Raw genomic sequence first — 16977 nt, forward strand, 5'->3', positions numbered from 1 at the left:
CGTGCGTGCGTGAGCAAGCCCTTCCCTCCCCGCGCACGCGTATAAGGGCCACCGGGGCGAGCCGAAGGGAGGGCGTCGGTCTGCGCGCATGCGCCCGAGGTCCGGCGGCTGAGGCGAGCCAGCGAGAGGGCGCGCGCCGGCCTTGCCCTCCGACATCCTGCGGCGGCGGCGTCGACGTCAGCGCGCAGCCCCGCCCCCTCCGGCGCCTGGGCAGGCAAAGAAAGGCAGGGAGAGGCCCGGCGGCGTGCGCGCTCCCGCCCGGCCCGCGCCTGCGCACACGGCGCCTCCGCCCAGTCCGCCCGTCAGTCAGTCAGTCGGCCCGTGCGTGCGTGCGTGCTGCGTGCGGCCTGCTCCTCTTCTTCGTCTCCGGAGCGCGCGCGCGGGCGTTTCTGAGGGAGGGTATGAAGCCGGGCGCTGCCGCCGCCGCCGCCCCTTGAGGAGAAGCCGCCGCTGCCGCCGACCAGGAGGGCCCTCGCTCCGCCGCCGCCCAGGCTCGCCCATCCCGGCTGCCGCCGCCGCCGCCTCCTGAGCAGCCATTTTGTGCCTCCCGAGCGCCGCCGGGGCCCTGAGGGAGAGTCCGAGAGACGCGGGCGAGGGAGCGGCGGCGGCGGTGCCCGTGCGGGGGGTCCGGGGCGGGCAGGCGGGAGGCCTTTTGAGGCGGAGCCTGGCGAGGGAGGGGCGCGCGGCGCGGCGGGGGGGCCCCCATGGCGAAGAAAACCTACGACCTGCTCTTCAAGCTGCTGCTGATCGGCGACTCGGGCGTGGGCAAGACCTGCGTGCTCTTCCGCTTCTCCGACGACGCCTTCAACACCACCTTCATCTCCACCATCGGTGAGGAGGGGCGGGGGAGAGGCGGGTGGAAAGCGGGAGCCCCCTCCCCGCCGCCGCCGCTTCCGGGGTCATGGCCCCTCCTCCCCACGGGCACAGTTACTGGGGGCATCTGCCTGGGGGGAGCAGGGTGCTGGGACTGGGGGGGGGGGCTTGGGCCTGATCCCGCTTCGTGGCTCCCCTGGATGACTCCCCTTGTCTTCCACCACCCTACCCTACCCTCCCCGTGCATCCCACCCACCTCCTTCCATCCTGGAAAGGTGGGCTCTCCCCCTCTCACCTCCCCACTTGCCCCTCTTCCGCCATTCCTGCAGGACCACCCTCCCCATCCTGAAAAGGTGGGCTCGCCCCCTCCCTGTGTCTTCCTCCCCGGGTATCCCACCCACCCACCGCCCTCCATCCTGGAAAGGTGGGCTCCCCCCCCCATACCTCCCCACTTGCTCCTCTTCCACCCTGCCTGCCTGAGCACCCTCCCCATCCTGCCCCATAGCTGTCAGCCTCCCAGCGTCATCTTTTGTTCCTTGTGCTGTATCTACCCCCCACCCAAACCTGCCGCCATCTGAGTGCTTGCTACTGCTTGGCCCCGGTAGTCTTCATATAGTGTGTCTGCTTTGCCATGCGTGCTCCCTGCCCTGGTCATAGCAGCCCCGCCTGTCACTCTGGCTGCACAGCGGGATTATATTTGTCCAGCTTTGTTTTCTGAATGGGAGGCGCAGGCTGGAGGAATGCTCCTAATGCTTTGACCTGCACTGGTAGCTGCCCCCTTTGGCAGCAGCCTTTGATTCCTTTGCAGCCCTGCGCTGTTTTGTTCCCCTCACTCTTGTCCATTGGCATCTTTGGCACCTGCCCATCAACCGCTGCATCTTCGAAAACTCCATGAGCTGACTTCTTGGAGTGACCTCAGCATCGCCTGAGGGCTCTTACTCATACCACACCCCCTAGTGCTGAGGCTACTCTTTGCTCATGGAGCCCTTTATCCTTCGGCGTATCACATTTTATGCTATTATCTGTATCTGCTTCCAGCTATTGTGCCTCAAATGGAGGAATAGCTGACTATGAATATTGACTGTCAATTTCTTATCTTCAGAGGGGTGAAATTCTAGAAGTGCTTTCAAAGAGATGGTGTTGATTTCAGCACAGAGTAGTTTCAATGTGAGGAATATTTTAGGATTTTTCCCAGTGCTGAGTTTGCTGTACTCTTAAGGCGATGGAGACTGGCAGGCTGGGAATGGGCGTGGAGGACTTATCAGAGACCAAAGAAACATTATCTTGGAGACAACTGCTGCCTGCTTTTTGCTTTGTTTGATGTCTTAACATTGCTATAGTAGATAGGTGTGGCTTGAGCCAACATAAATCCTGCTGTCTGCTTTGAGCTATACCCAGGCTGTGTGTGTGCACTGTAGATGGAAAACTTAGTACCGGAAGTGTTAACACTGGCCTATATAAATTATGCAGATGCCCCCACCTGTTTTTTGAGAATTCACCAGGCTCGAGGAGGTTTGTGTGTTGGAGGAGAGGAAGCCTTTATCTGAATCCCTAAGGGCTTGCTTTTGGGATGAAATTTGGGATCCTTAATGGGCTGAACTCAAGACACAATACATTATCTGCCCTTGTTAGGGTTTTAGTCTTGTTTTAACCGGATTTGTTGTTTTTGTATTTTTAACTGTTTTATTTGTAAGTGGCCTTGAGATGGTGATTTAGAAGGTGATTTCTAAATCATTGTTAATAATGTTGGCAATTCTGATTCAGGAAATGAATTCCCAGGTGCCCTAATAGAATAAACCTGTTTGTTTCTCTCGCCCAGTCTTTCATGAAGATACTTGCAATTTTTTCCTGCGGATAGGATATTTTTGCTGCACATTATTCTGACATTGGTTCAATTTAATTATTTTGCAATCTCTGAAGATCAACAGTTTCACATGCTTTGCTTCCCTTATTATGCGAACTCATTTCCCCCAAGATCTCAAGTTACAAGCAGAGGTTTCATGGTAGTTCCTGGACAGGGCAGCAGTGCCTCACAGCAATACACTGCCAGGTACCTGCTAGTTACAGCTATGTGATCTTTGTTTAATATTTCCATACACTGCTTTTCATACAAACTGCACAAAAAACATTTTATATTAAAACACAGCAGTCAGTTTTACAATACAGTAGGTGGCAATCTGTCTGTCTTCTATTAAAAGTATTAATCCACTTTTTAAGGCCAAACCCTCCCAAAGCAATGTACATAAGAAACATGCATTAGATGCATCAGATAGGTGTACAGTTATTATGAAAAACCTGCTCTGAATTTCACAAGGCATTAACAGTCTTAAGGAAAGGCAGGAGTGAAGAGAGGATTTCAACACCCTTTTAAAAGCCTGTATTTGAAGAGGCCAAGCACAAATAGCGGCTGCCCACCAGGATGTTTCTGTTGCTTGCTCTTTCTTTTCCTTCTGCTTCCTGGATGGTTCCTGGAGACAAAAGTTGATAAACTCCAGTCTACAAATTGTTGGACCCTTAGTTGCTGTTTAGGATAGATTGAGCTCTGATTATAAGGCTTTGCACAGTAGTTCAAGTACAGTGGTACCTTGGGTTACCTATGCTTCAGGTTCCGCTAACCCAGAAATAGTGCTTCAGGTTAAGAACTTTGCTTCAGGATAAGAACAGAAATCGTGCTCCGGCGACGCAGCGGCAGCAGGAGGCCCCATTAGGTAAAGTGGTGCTTCAGGTTAAGAACGGACCTCCGGAACAAATTAAGTACTTAACCTGAGGTACTACTGTACTTGCTGAGCAGCACAGTTACACACTTCAGTTGTTCTCCTGACATAAACTGGAAATATGGGATTTGTGCTACTATTCTATGTGACCTTGTCCACTCATAACTCCAGGTTTAAATGTATTGCACTACTAAACAGCAGGGAAAGATCATCATTTGTGAATCCCAGATCACTTCCCTTGAGGAGGTTTCTCCCTCTCTAAGATTTAATTGATCAGAGTTGCGCAGGATTATACTCAGTTTGCATGAGTAATAATAGTTAATATTTGATGTATCTTATCAGGTTGCCTGTGTGTTATGAAGACTTGATTACTCCGTAAACACTTGTCTGTGGTGGTGGAATATTTTATCTGAGTTTTGAAGGTCAGACATCCTAGAGCTGTTTCACACACTGTACAGATGTAAACATGGAATTGCCCGAACAGGGAGCTGCAGGTTATTGCGCCTTGATTAGGTTTTTGATTTTGATTAGGTTCTTGATTTTGGAGGTCTTTAAGCAGAGGCTTGACAACCATATGTCAGGAGTGCTCTGATGGTGTTTCCTGCTTGGCACGGGGTTGGACTCGATGGCCCTTGTGGTCTCTTCCAACTCTATGATTCTATGATTCTAGGATAAACATGTTCACACTTATTTTACATTTGCATTTAAAAATATAATTTTATTATTTTATTACATTTCTATCCCACCCTACTCCAAGGGGCTCAAGGTGGCAGACATAGTTCTCCTCCCAATTTTGTCTTCACAACAGCATTGAGAGGTAGGTTAGGCTGAGTGGCAGTGAATGTCCCAAGGTTGCCCAGTGACATGGCAGTGGGGATTCAAGCCCTACACCACACTGGAAATAATAATGTGGGAAATAGTTCTTAACAACTGTTGCAGTAGAAGCAAGAGCCTTGTGGCACCTTAAAACTGGCAGAACTGGTATTGAAAGAGCCCACTTCATGAGATGTACAGTAGTTGGCATTTTTTCTTGCTCTGTGGGCTTAATTTAGGTACTGTTTATAGCTGGCGGTTGCTCTGCAGACATCTGGCTTCACTGTTCTAAAATTGAACCATAATTTTTTATGTTCAGTCTTTCTAGTTGTAGCTTTGTGTCAGCTCAGGCTTATAAATAGTCATTTGCAAGGTTGCCTGTGTCAAATAGTCACACAAAGGAGATTCTGAAGCATGGAAGTTGGTTTACAAAGGTCCCCACGCCTGCTTTTTGGGCTACACATGGCTAACAGGTTTGTGTGGGCATGAACAAATCTGGATCTTTTTCATAGAGATGGGACCATCAATCTGACAAACATCAAAGGTATGCTATTCAAATGCTGAAGGCCTGCAGTGAAGCTTCTTATTACTAAGCCTAGAAGAACACTTATCTCTGTAGCAGCCATACATACAGTAGCAACTTTTCTGCAAGACACACAGCTGGATTATCAAACATTACTCAGCTAAACGTTTGTGCGGCTTGCTGCTGTCTACCTGCCAGTAGGTAAATCCAGGACACTCCCCGCCCCCCCATACTTTGGTTCTTCAGCCTTTGTGTGATGGCTCTTAAACAAGTCTTGACAGATTTGTTCATTCCCAGGTTGAGCAAAATTCAGAACAGGCTTACCATATTCAGCAATGGCTGAGTTCCTACGCTTTCTAGTTTATTGATCTTGCACAATGATTAAGACGCATTTCTACTTCTGGGCAATGTTGGATCTTCAAAAATAAGGGCATAGTGCTTTTGGCAGTGTCACGGCACACCTTTTAGCTTGCCAATAATTTAGGACACTTTGTTATTTTTAGTTGTGGTCCAGCTTCTATTTGAAAAGTAAATTGCTGAGGGGAGGGCAGATGACTTCAGTACCCTAGCTAGGAATACTATAAATAGCCTCCAGTGTGAAAATCCCCAAGTCATCATAACTTCCCTGAATAGGGCAGAGCATTTGTCTTCAAAGGCAAGATGTGACATTTAAAGTTCTCCAGGAAAGCTCTGTTGCACTACATGCAGAATAATGCTCTAAGTTGTGCTTATGTATTTGTGTGTTAATTGCGGCATTTGGTTTACCAACGTTAGAGAGAGCTTCTGAGAATCCTCTCCTCCCACTCTGCTCCATCTATCATGGGTTTAATTTGATTGGCAGCCGGCTGTTCGAAAGTGCAGGTGATGCTTTCGTGGAGCACTTCTGGGGTTCATTTGCCATGGGACATGCACATGGTCCTGGAACATTTAGGGGTAGATATCAACTTCCTGTGTGCTTAACATGGTGCAAGCGCTCCTTGTTGACAGCTGGTAAAACACACCAGGTCTGTCACTTGACTAGCTTGCCATTCAAAAATTATTTCAGCTGGCCTGTGACACAGATCTCCTGGGTTGGCTGAACTACTTGGGACTTCTGCAGTTTACGACTCCTTGCTGGTATCCTACTGGCTTCGCAAGTGCATATGATACAGAGCTGTATCTAAGGTTTCTTTCTTTCTCTTTCTTTCTCTCTCTCTCTCTCTCTCTCTCTCTCTCACACACACACACACACACGAGAGAGATATAAAATATTAGAATGGATATTGAGCCTACTAAATGTGTTGCAGCAACTTTGAGAGAGACTGCCTGTGTGTATAAAAACCGTCCCGAGAGAGAATGTGATGAAATAGGATAGCTGTGCAGCCAAGAAGGAGCCATATCCATATCCTTAATGTCCAGAGTGCCTGTCAGGAAAGAACAGTTCTTTCAACAGCAGCAGTGCTCCAGAGTTAACCACCAGGCAAACTGAATATCTGTGGGAGTTTGTGGTACTAAATCAAAGATACTGTGCAGTTGGATGTGATACATTTAAGGTCTTAAACTTCAGAAAGATGCTGTGGTCTTTTTTCAACTTTGGGCATCCTGTATGGTCAAGGATTGATGCCTCCAAAATGCTCAAATCTGAATGTGCTCTTCCCGACTCAGTGGCCCAGTTCAGACAGTTTCCTAAACCTGATGTAGGTGGCCATGGTTTAATATCCTGGTTTGTTTTAGCTAACCTGAATTGGTTGGAGCAAACCTTAAGAGTTGGCACTGGTTGGTGGATGCTTTCACTTTCCTCATATGCAAAGGAGGGAGAGTGGGAAGTGAGATTGCACAACCTGAGACTTTTTGCGACTCATTCCCTGATCTTCCAGGCGTTGGGAGATTCTCTGAATCGGACCAAAGTCTCAACAGCTGCAGCTCAACATCCGTCAGTATTCTTATTTTTCCTCTCTTGGTTTCCTTGCTCATATGACACTTTGTTCTGTAAGGTCCAGTGTTCTTTTCCAAGAAAAATAGGTGCTTGAACTCACCATGGAGTTGTTACAATAAATCGCTAGGCGACTCTGGTCAGCCCTGAACAGATGCCAGCTTGACAACAGCTGCGTTTACTGCCTGCGGAGGTGCTAAAAACCATGGCAAGCTGATTGGGGGTCGCCCCTGGTTCTTGTGCAGGTCAAATAAATGCGTCCCCACCTCCTTAGATTCAGACGGATGGCATGGGCAGCTCAGAAGGGCCTGGCACAAACACATATGTGTGCAATAGTAGAGACCTGGCTGGAAAGCTTAAGGAAAAGTGTAGACTGGTACACACTGGCCAGCTTCCGTTTTGACTTGAAATGCCCCTTTTGGGCATAAAGGCAAGAAACAGGCAAACGGAGAGGCTGGCCCACAATGGCGCTCATCTGAGGGGAACCAGAACTGTACTCCGGCTGAAAAAAAAGCCCCGATAAGGTCAGATTGGGAAATGTGTGATTGCAGGCATCCTTGCTACTGCCCTCTGTGTTGCATGGGTGCGGCTCTGTTTCATCCTGGTCCCAAATTGCTGCCAGCTCCAGCAATTCTGTGTGTGGTAGGAGGTAGAGGACACGGAATTTGCCAGGAACGGCCTTCTCACTGTTCTGTTTTCCTTTGCACTCCCTGCTACTCCCTGGCTGGATGTGAAGCTCAGCAAGGCACCAGATCTGCTACAGCAGCCAGTAAGTGGGGAATGGTCCTGGACCCAAGAGTGGTTCAAACTCCTTGCCCAAGTAGCAAAAGGTTTGTTCAAACCTTGTCCTTGTCCTCTATTCATTCTGTTCAAAACAACTCTTGACACTTTTCTCTGGCCTCCCAAAATAGCTAATCATTTACAGGAACAGGAATGATGATATTCAGAGATTATGATTCCTTTTAAAATGTATAAATCACATTTCACTCAGGCAGGCCGTGACCCCTTGAAGTACACTGTTTTTTACAGTGAATTCATCCTGTTTAATCATCAATAAATGCCAACTGCTACCTCTTGCATCTCAAATCCTTACAGGCATGGACAGTTGAGTTCCCTTTAGTGTCTTGAAAGGAAATTTTGGAATCAACCATCAAAATGGCTCAAAGAATGATAGCCCTTTGCAGCATACATTTTGTGAAATGTTGAAAGAGGCTGTGAAAACCGAGAAATTGCTGTCAGCTCTTTTGGAGTGGAAGAATGGGAATACAAAAGGTAGAATTGTTGAAGAGGCCAAGAGCTCTTTCTGATCACAGTGAAACTTGCATTTCAGTGCTTGCATTTACTTATCTTACAAGATCTGATTGAACCCTCTTGTTAAATTTAATGGGTAATATGGTGTATTCTGAGTTTTGGGGGTATGTTAAATTATTCTCTGGATGATAAATTGCAGGATTTCTCATCCCCTGCTAGAATGCAGAATAAACCAGCATTTAAATTTGGTTTTTGGGTTCATCAATAGAGCCCCTAAAATATTTTTTTATTAAGTGGCATAAACATTATAAATGTAAAACAACTGAAAGTTCTTGTCACGAAGAAAGGCACAGTTAGCATAAATCTAAATAAGATTTGTGTTGCTATATTTGACTATCAAATACTATTTAGAAGTTACCTTGATACGTATGAGCATTTTACTGTTCACTGCAAACTTGAACATTGATGAGGCAATATAGAAAATGTGACTAAGTCCTTGGTTTCCCTTTCCAGATCTTTTAGTATTTAAGGGGGGAAGAGTTGTACAGTTTTGATTGAAACCACAGAGCCTAGGACTTGCTGATCAGAAGGTTGGCAGTTCGAATCCCCGTGACGGGGTGAGTTCCCGTTGCTCGGTCCCTGCTCCTGCCCACCTAGCAGTTCAAAAGCACGTCAAAATACAAGTAGATAAATAGGTACCACTCCGGCAGGAAGGTAAACAGCTAGGGATGCTGGAAGTTGTAGTCCAAAAACAGCTGGAGACGCAAGTTTGGGAAACATTGATCTAGTCCAACCCCCCACCCCCACAATGCAAGAATCTTTTGCCCAACCTGGGGCTCCCACCCACAGCCCTGGAATTTAAGAGTCTCATCATGCTCTACCGATTGACTGGTCATACCTGGGAGAGTTTGATGGACTCTTTGTCCCCAATGTAAATATCGAAGCTGAATTGTTGCTAGAGGCATAGAACAAGCCTTTAGTGACTGTGCTGGGGATGTGTTGGGAGAGGAAGGATTCTGTTTTCCAGTTTTCGTAATCTGAATTAATGGTGATTTTGAAGGGATCCCTATCCTTTTACTTGCAAAGTTAGAAGTCTTGGCAAGGGTGTTACTTCATTGGCTGCTGCTGAGACCAATGCCAAGCGTGTTCAAGCTGAGCAGATAGCATTACAGTTTTTGTGACAAACTGTTAACTTTTCTAGCTCTTCACGCTAAGGTGACCTTGGCGCCTTTTGCTGTGCTTGGATGTTCTCGGGCCCTCCCTCTCTTGACCATGGGAACCGATGCACCGCTGTCTGTGAGTGGAGTTCTTGGGCCCTGTGCAAAGCTTATCTCTTTCTGGAACGGTTCATTGCAATTGTGCTTTGTGTTAAGACTTCTGCAAAAAGCGGTACATTGCGGCAGTAGCATCGGTCACATTAAAAGTTTATAGAGGCTTCACCCCGCTTAATTTCACACTTAAGTGAAATCACGCAAAGTGGGGAACACCCTCTTAAAAGCCTCTAAATGCCTATGTGTTCCTGATCTCCAGCTCTCTCTCCACACAACTCTCTGTTCAATTACAGTGGTACCTCAGGTTACATATGCTTCAGGTTACAGACTCCGCTAACCCAGAAATAGTGCTTCAGGTTAAGAACTTTGCTTCAGGATGAGAACAGAAATCGTGCTCTGGCGGCACGGCAGCAGCAGGAAGGCCCCATTAGCTAAAGTGGTGCTTCAGGTTAAGAACAGTTTCGGGTTAAGAACAGACCTCCAGAACAAATTAAGTACTTAACCCGAGGTACCACTGTAGAGTTGAAGCTGTGGCCCCGGCTGAAGCCCGGAGGACATATGGGAAAGCGGCAACTGCCCTACCCCGTACATCAGCTGTTAGGCGGGGAGGCTGAGCAGCCTAAACAAAGCCTGGCTGTGCCTCAGGTCTTTTCGGGGCTTCTTCCACCCTCACTGACGTCCTCTGGGTTCCTGGGTGGGCCTCCTTGTGAGCCATGAGGACTTTCCCTCCTGCCATTTCCTGTCAGGATTTTATTTATTTATTTCCCGGTGCCGCACATATGCGCAGTTGTGCGCGAGTAGAATGCCTAGAAGTGGGGAGATGCCTGCATTTGCACAGTAGAACAGTGAGTTAAATCCTATAGGTGCTGGAGGATCTCCAAATGCCTAAGTTGTTTGAGCAGAAAAATGTGAGAAATGTCTTTGTGGATGAAATCTAAGGGCTGCCTCGTCCAGCGGTCTGTTCCCGGCAGTGGTCATCTAAGAAGGGGACCCTGAGGAGGTGGAGACAGTGACCTCCTGTTCGCTGCTGGTTATCAGGTGCTGGAGACAAACTACTCCTGAAGATGGAAGCTCTACTCACAACTATCAGGGAAAGTAACTGCGATCTTGAAAACTACCTCTGCCAGAGGTAACCTCACCCTTTAGATAATGAGTTCCATAAGTAATGCATCACTTGTGAAGAACTAGGTGTTGTTTCTTATAGATTGTGGTGCTTAATCCTGCTGTGCCATATCTTGATTTATTTCCGTATTTTTAAAAAGCAGTGTACATTTTCCCCATTGTTGACGTTCTTAAAATCTCAGCACCTCCCCAGCCTTCCATTTCTTAAATTACTCCTAAACAGGGTGGATTCGATTTAAATCCAATCTATTTAAATCACAATTTAAATCACTAGTCAGTAAGACTTGATTTAAATCATTTTTTTACAGAAAGACTCATTCTTGCATATTTGCAACCCGATGAAGATTTCATTTTTGGAATAATAAATTTTCAGAGTAGTTTTTACAGTTATATCAAAAATGTCTGATTTGGTTATAGTATTAGAAATACATAGACAGGTGATTATGAAATTATTGTGGTTTGGTAAGTTAACTGTTTATATTAGGACAGCTTTTCTGTTGTACTTTATTGGAAGGTGGAAATTAATAATTTCCTTAATAACAATTTAAACAATTTATTTAACTAAAATAATAACATTATAGCATATGTATCCATGTTTGTTAACTGATGTGGTTAAAGGTAAAGGTACCCCTGCCCGTACGGGCCAGTCGTGTCCGACTCTAGGGTTGTGCGCCCATCTCGCTTAAGAGGCCGGGAGCCAGCGCTGTCCGGAGACACTTCTGGGTCACGTGGCCAGCGTGACGAAGCTGCTCTGGCGAGCCAGCACCAGCGCAGCACACGGAAACGCCGTTTACCTTCCCGTTATAAAGTGGTACCTATTTATCTACTTGTACTTAGGGGTGCTTTCGAACTGCTAGGTGGGCAGGAGCTGGGACCGAAAGACGGGAGCTCACCCCGCTGCGGGGATTCAAACCGCCGACTGTGCGATCGGCAAGCCCTAGGCGCTGAGGTTTTACCCACAGCGCCACCCGCATCCCTTAATGTGGTTAAACAATTTTTAAAAAGAAACTTAGACTGAGTTTTAGCACACATGAAAAACTTAAAACAAATCCTTATTTCCTGATGGACTTTGAACTATAATGTAACTTAAATAGAAAACTATATTTAGAAAGGTTTTTCTTCCCAAAGCATTTTATCTTAACATCCCGATTTAAATTTTTTAAAAGCCAATTTAAATTTTAAAAAATCTGATTATTATTATTATTATTGTTTTAAATAATTGATTTTTATCTACCCTAAAGCAAATTGTGGGTTGTTGGTTTTTTTTTTTAATGTTCCATAAAGTTTTAACTGTCGCAGAAAAATGGAGCACTGGAGAAATTTCCCACCCTCCCCTGAAGTTTCTCCTGTGTCCTGACGGCTGCTCCTAAGTGTGCCATCAGCACAGCGCAGAAGTCTGAATGTGAAGGTTTGCTCAGAGGGCTCTGGGGGGCTATTTCCCAGCTCTCGGGTGGCTTCTTAGGCATTTTGCTAAAGCTGGGAAGCCTGGAGGCCTCTCCTGTACCAACCCTGATTGGGTGTGCATTTAATGGCCAGTGATAAGTAACTCTTATTGATTTTAGAAACCGGGTTTATAGATTTATGCAAGTGGTTACCTTGAACCTCTGGCAGCAACAGTCTAGATTGCTGGCGGTAGTGAATGTGGCAGTGGACTTGGAAGCAGCTATTTTTACAGTAAGCGTGCATAGAACCAATGTAGAAACTCTCTCTATATATTCTTTTACTTTAATTAATGCTTCTTTGATAGACCCTGGGAGGAGAAAGAGATCTTGCCAAAGGTATCACATCCGTTAAATCTCTCATGTTTAATTGTTTAAGTATATTTTAATGTTTATCCTCCGTTTGGATTGACTTGCTAACATTGAGGGTTCTGTTGAGTTCTTCCGAGACGGAAGGTATCTTCCTCTTGGCTGATTCTGGAAATGGACATAGATGGGAGAATTCCAGTTTGAATCAGTTCAAGTTGGGCGTCATCTGAATCGGGCCTTGAGGCAGCTTCCCCTGGAGGCAAATCTTGTTGCGGTTATTCTAGATGGGAGCTGTTTACTATGAAGTGAATGATAAGCAGGGCATTGTTTCAGCTGTGAATATACTGTACGGCTTGCAGTGTGTTTGGATTCACGTTGAGGTGCTGAGGTTTTGTTTTTTAGAGCTTGTTTCTGGAATGTTGTGACTCTGTGGAATGTTGTGATTATGGGTGGACTACCCAGGTGGCGCTGTGGGTTAAACCACAGAGCCTAGGACTTGCCGATCAGAAGGTCAGCGGTTCAAATCCCTGCGACGGGGTGAGCTCCCGTTGTTTGGTCCCTGCTCCTGCCAACCTAGCAGTTCGAAAGCACGTCAAAGTGCAACTAGATAAATAGGTACCACTGCGGTGGGAAGGTAAACGGCATTTCCGTGCGCTGCTCTGGTTCGCCAGAAGCGGCTTAGTCCTGCTGGCCACATGACCCGGAAACTGTACGCCGGCTCCCTTGGCCAATAAAGCGATATGAGCGCCGCAACCCCAGAGTCGGTCACGGCTGAACCTAATGGTCAGGGGTCCCTTTACCTTTACCTTTAGATGACCCTAGGAGTCCCTTCCACTCTACAATTCCAATTTTATTTCCATGATCCTCCCCCCCCCCCAATTATTCACTGAAGTGGGTAGAATAAAGCTAGATCAGCTTCCCCACTCTTCCAGTTTTTGTACATGTGTGGAAATTGCCCCTTTTAAATTAGCTAGATCAAAAGTTGTTGCAGGGTTTTAAATTCTTTGGATACTTTTTTTAAAAACACCCCAAATGACTGGGGGCCCTGGGGAAAGGAGCTGGATCCAGGCTTTGGGTTAGCCACCCCTGCCTTAGGTTAGTACTGTATTTTTCGCTCTATAAGGCGCACCCGACCATAAGATGCACCTAGTTTTAGAGGAGGAGAACAAGAAAAAAAACATTCTCTCCGTCTCTGCTCAGCTCCTCTCCAGCAAAGCGGGAGGAGAAACGGAAGGGGCTCCATTTCTCCTCCTGTTTCGCTGAAGGGGCGCTGCGCAGAGAGGGAAAGCTGTGCAGCGCCTCTCCAGCAAAGTGAAGCCAGGAGAGCAAGAGCGATTGGTGCACACCGATCCGTCTTGCTCTCCTGGCTTCTGTGATAGCTGCGCAGCCTGCATTCGCTCCATAACACACACACACATTTCCCCTTCCTTTTTTAGGAGGGGGGAAAGTGCATCTTATAGAGCGAAAAATATGGTAATTTTTGCCTCCTTGGGGTGGAAGGCCATGTTTTGTCTATGATTCATCCTTCAGAATACTTCCTTTTTAATAGCACATATTTTTGTTTTGCTGACACATATATGAGGGTAGACTGACCAGTCTTGCATGGGCTCTTGTTTTTCCTCCCTGGAATCCTCGCAGCTTCCAGGCTCTAGCTTCTCAAAGCCAGAGTACCTCCTGAAGTACCCTTAGGAGAACTAAAACGCTGAGCCCGAACATAGCCAGTGGTCTCATGGCAGAACACATTCTGTCTTCTACCGCACTTGGCCTAAACTGCCTCTTCAACATAGTTTGGAGCAACTGCACATAACATTGGCTATATGTCCAGACATGAGAATGACTCTGAGTAAAGAATGAGTAAATGCCTTCCTGAGAAGACATCCTTGTTAGGCGTGGTTTGCAATCTTCAAATAAACTTGTGCATTGCCCCAGAGCAGTGCTATAATTTGTGCTGTTTCAGTGGTGCCACGTAACAGTTCCGAAGATGGCATCTCAGTGGAGCTGATCTGCGTCTCTCTCTCTAGTCTGTACCATTGTTCTGCCTTAGGTTAGAGCTGGCCGGTTCTGCTTTCCCCCCAGGCCAGAATGCTTGGATCAGGGCTGCCAGCTTGCCTTCTTTGCAGTCCTAAAAGTCAGAGGCAGAAGAGGGAATTAAAACTACTGGTAGAAACACTTGAACCATGCTTGAGAAACTGTGAAGGTGGGAGAAGAGTTTTAGGTCTGCTAAATACTTGCCAGCTTCCATGCTACTGGTGTTGTAAGTATATTTTAGTTTCCACTTTTCATTGGACAAGAGAAACAATAGCTATTTGGTGACATGTCAGTTGGACAGCATTGGAATCCCTTGTTGCCTTGCACCCAGTCCTGCAAATCTCTCTGCTGTATCTTTCTTGTGAATGCATAGTGGCCCTGCTCTTTCTGCTAGGAAGAGCATAAGAAGCGCTTACTCCTGGATCAGGCCAGTGCCCCAGCGAGTCCAGCAGTCTGTTCTCACAGTGGCCAGCCAAATGCCTCAAGGAGGATATGAGCACTGCAGCAGCAGTCTGCCCACTGGCGATTCCCAGCCATTGGTTTCCAGTAGCGTTCAGCCAGCCTTCTGGGCTTGGGTGCGGTTCAGAACAGATATGCTAGGTGTGGCATATGCAACTAAATACACATTGGATGACTCCAGTTAACTCATACTTGCACTAGACCCGTTGAAATCAACAAGCTTAACTTCCTAAGTCCATTGCTTTTGTTGGAGTCTATTCTGAGTATCACTAATGTTGGATACCACTCAATAACTCCCCTTGCTAGCATCTAGATGAAAAAATCTGCAGAAACTTACTTAACCTATATCTGTGGCTGTCTCTGTGCATAATTTAAGAAGATGAGTGTCTTCTAAGATGTCACTTCTGAGACGGTTTCATTGTCCCCAGTACCAGCTAGTTAGAGGATCATTATTCCATTAGTTGCTTCCTCCAGCTTTTTCTTCTTCTTGGTACTGAAAAGCATTGGGTGACTGGTGCATCTCCTTCAGGTAGTAGCTGTGTGTGAGGCCTTAGTAATAAAGGGGACCCTTCTGCTCTTGTAGAAATACCTGTTCAGCAAAGGCAGTGTGGCCTAGTGGTTAGAGCAGGGGTTGGCAGCCTAAGGCCCATGGGCCACGAGCCGAGCTACCTGCTTGGCTAGTCCCCACGCGCTGTGCTAAACCGGCACGGTGCAGGAACTCATTTTTGCGGCGCCCAAAATCATGTCTGCACAGATGCAGACACCGGTTATCACGTTTGCGCAGATGCCAGAAATAATGGGTGCGCGATCCGGCCCACGGAGGGGGCTCCGCGGCTTTGAGCTGGCCCAGGCAAGGTAAGCCTTAGCGACCCCTGGGTTAGAGTGTAGAAAAATCTTAATGTTGTCAACCAAAAACATCAGCAGTTTTCAATTCTGGAAGTCTTGTAGCTCAACCCTGCAATCTCCCCCTCCACACACAGCAGAGCAGGCACAACGAAAAATCCGCCAAGTTGGAGGACAGAAGTAATCTAATTTTACTTAGGTGCTGTGAGGAAGACTACAGAAACAAAAAGAATGCAATGCCAATCCCTAGCTGAGTTGTCCCCAGATTTTATGGAGACATAGGGCTGGGGAAAGTGGGTTCTCTCCACTGCCAAAAAAACCCACCTTTGTGCTTGCTAGCAAAACTAGTGAAGGTTGGTTGTGACACTGTTGCTACTGTGTTTGTAGAAAGAGAAATGAGGGTCACGTGAGGTGGTTCTCAAGGCTTTGGAGACATTCATTTAGGCTTGAACTGGAAGGAACTCACGTTAGGCATCCTTTATTCTATAAGTGTGAGATGCTGTGAGGAAGAGCAATAAGTTACTGTTGTTCTGTAGAGATTACTGGCAACTAAGGGGTGTCGCTCCTGTTCAGGGTTCCAGCAGCCAGAGGGTCCCTTTCAGGAAACTCCATCCGTTTCCTTCCTGCCTTCTCTCCCACCTCTCAGGTGGGCCACCAGCAGGCTCTGTTCTTGGGAATTCCCCCTTAGTGTTCCTTCTGAATATATGTTTTTGTTGTGCTATAAGTGTCAGGGTCGGCGTGAGTCTCCTGGTGGCCCCCTCTTGGGCACAAGAACCGGCACAGAAATGTTGCTGTGCATCCTAACTTCCTAGCCTGTTTTCCTCATTGGCACACAGTGTGTGCATGCGCACACTTCCTGCTCTCCTAACCACAGTGCAGAATCCCTTGCATTGTGCATGAGCTGCTCCTGAACGTCATGTAGTGATTCATATTTTCTGAAACCCTGTAAGTTTGATTGGGACTTGAGACGAAGTTGGTCTTGGTTTGCAGCAGGGGTGAGTGAGCGCGTTGGAATGGCAGTTCAGCTTGTGACTGCCTGCTCTGGATTTCCAACTCCTAAGAGACTGCGATCTGCTGACAGAATAAAAAACTGGCAGTGATCTACCGCTTTGGGTGGGGGTTCAGGGAAAAGTTGTTGAGTTTCTTTTAGGGAGGAAAGTCTCAGTTTTTTAGGGGTTCAGGCCAAAGATGCTGAGCTTTTTGGGATGAGAAAGGGGGAAAGTTGCTCACCAAAATACAATCAGCCTCAGAGAGAAAACTCCGTCTTCTGTTCTAGATCATGCAAGAATGGAGGGTGGGGCAAGGGGGCATAATAATAATAATAATAATAATAATAATAATAATAATAAATAATTTATTATTTATTCCCCGCCCATCTGCTGGGTTTCCCCAGCCACTCTGGGCAGCTTCCAACACAATATTAAAATACAGTAATGCATCAAACATTAAAAGCTTCCCTAAACAGGGCTGCCTTCAGATG

At 46.8% G+C, this 16977-nt stretch overlaps 1 protein-coding gene and 1 long non-coding RNA gene across 2 annotated transcripts in view; both read left to right on the forward strand.

The window, feature by feature from the left end:
- The first annotated feature begins 622 nt into the window (after positions 1-622).
- The window catches only part of RAB10 (RAB10, member RAS oncogene family), a 28143-nt gene continuing 11788 nt past the window's right edge, over positions 623-16977 (forward strand). Inside the window, exon 1 of the mRNA XM_083432806.1 lies at positions 623-831. Coding sequence (XP_083288932.1) covers positions 705-831 — 127 coding nt within the window. The 5' untranslated portion in view covers positions 623-704. The remainder of the gene's footprint in view (positions 832-16977) is intronic.
- On the forward strand, positions 2637-8580 carry LOC310674042. The gene is made up of 3 exons (XR_014509350.1): positions 2637-2863; positions 3870-4040; positions 4198-8580. It is a non-coding gene; the product is annotated as an uncharacterized lncRNA (long non-coding RNA).

This window comes from Podarcis tiliguerta, assembly GCF_965153285.1.
Source record: "Podarcis tiliguerta genome assembly, chromosome: 3".
In the NCBI taxonomy this organism is placed as follows: domain Eukaryota; kingdom Metazoa; phylum Chordata; class Lepidosauria; order Squamata; family Lacertidae; genus Podarcis; species Podarcis tiliguerta.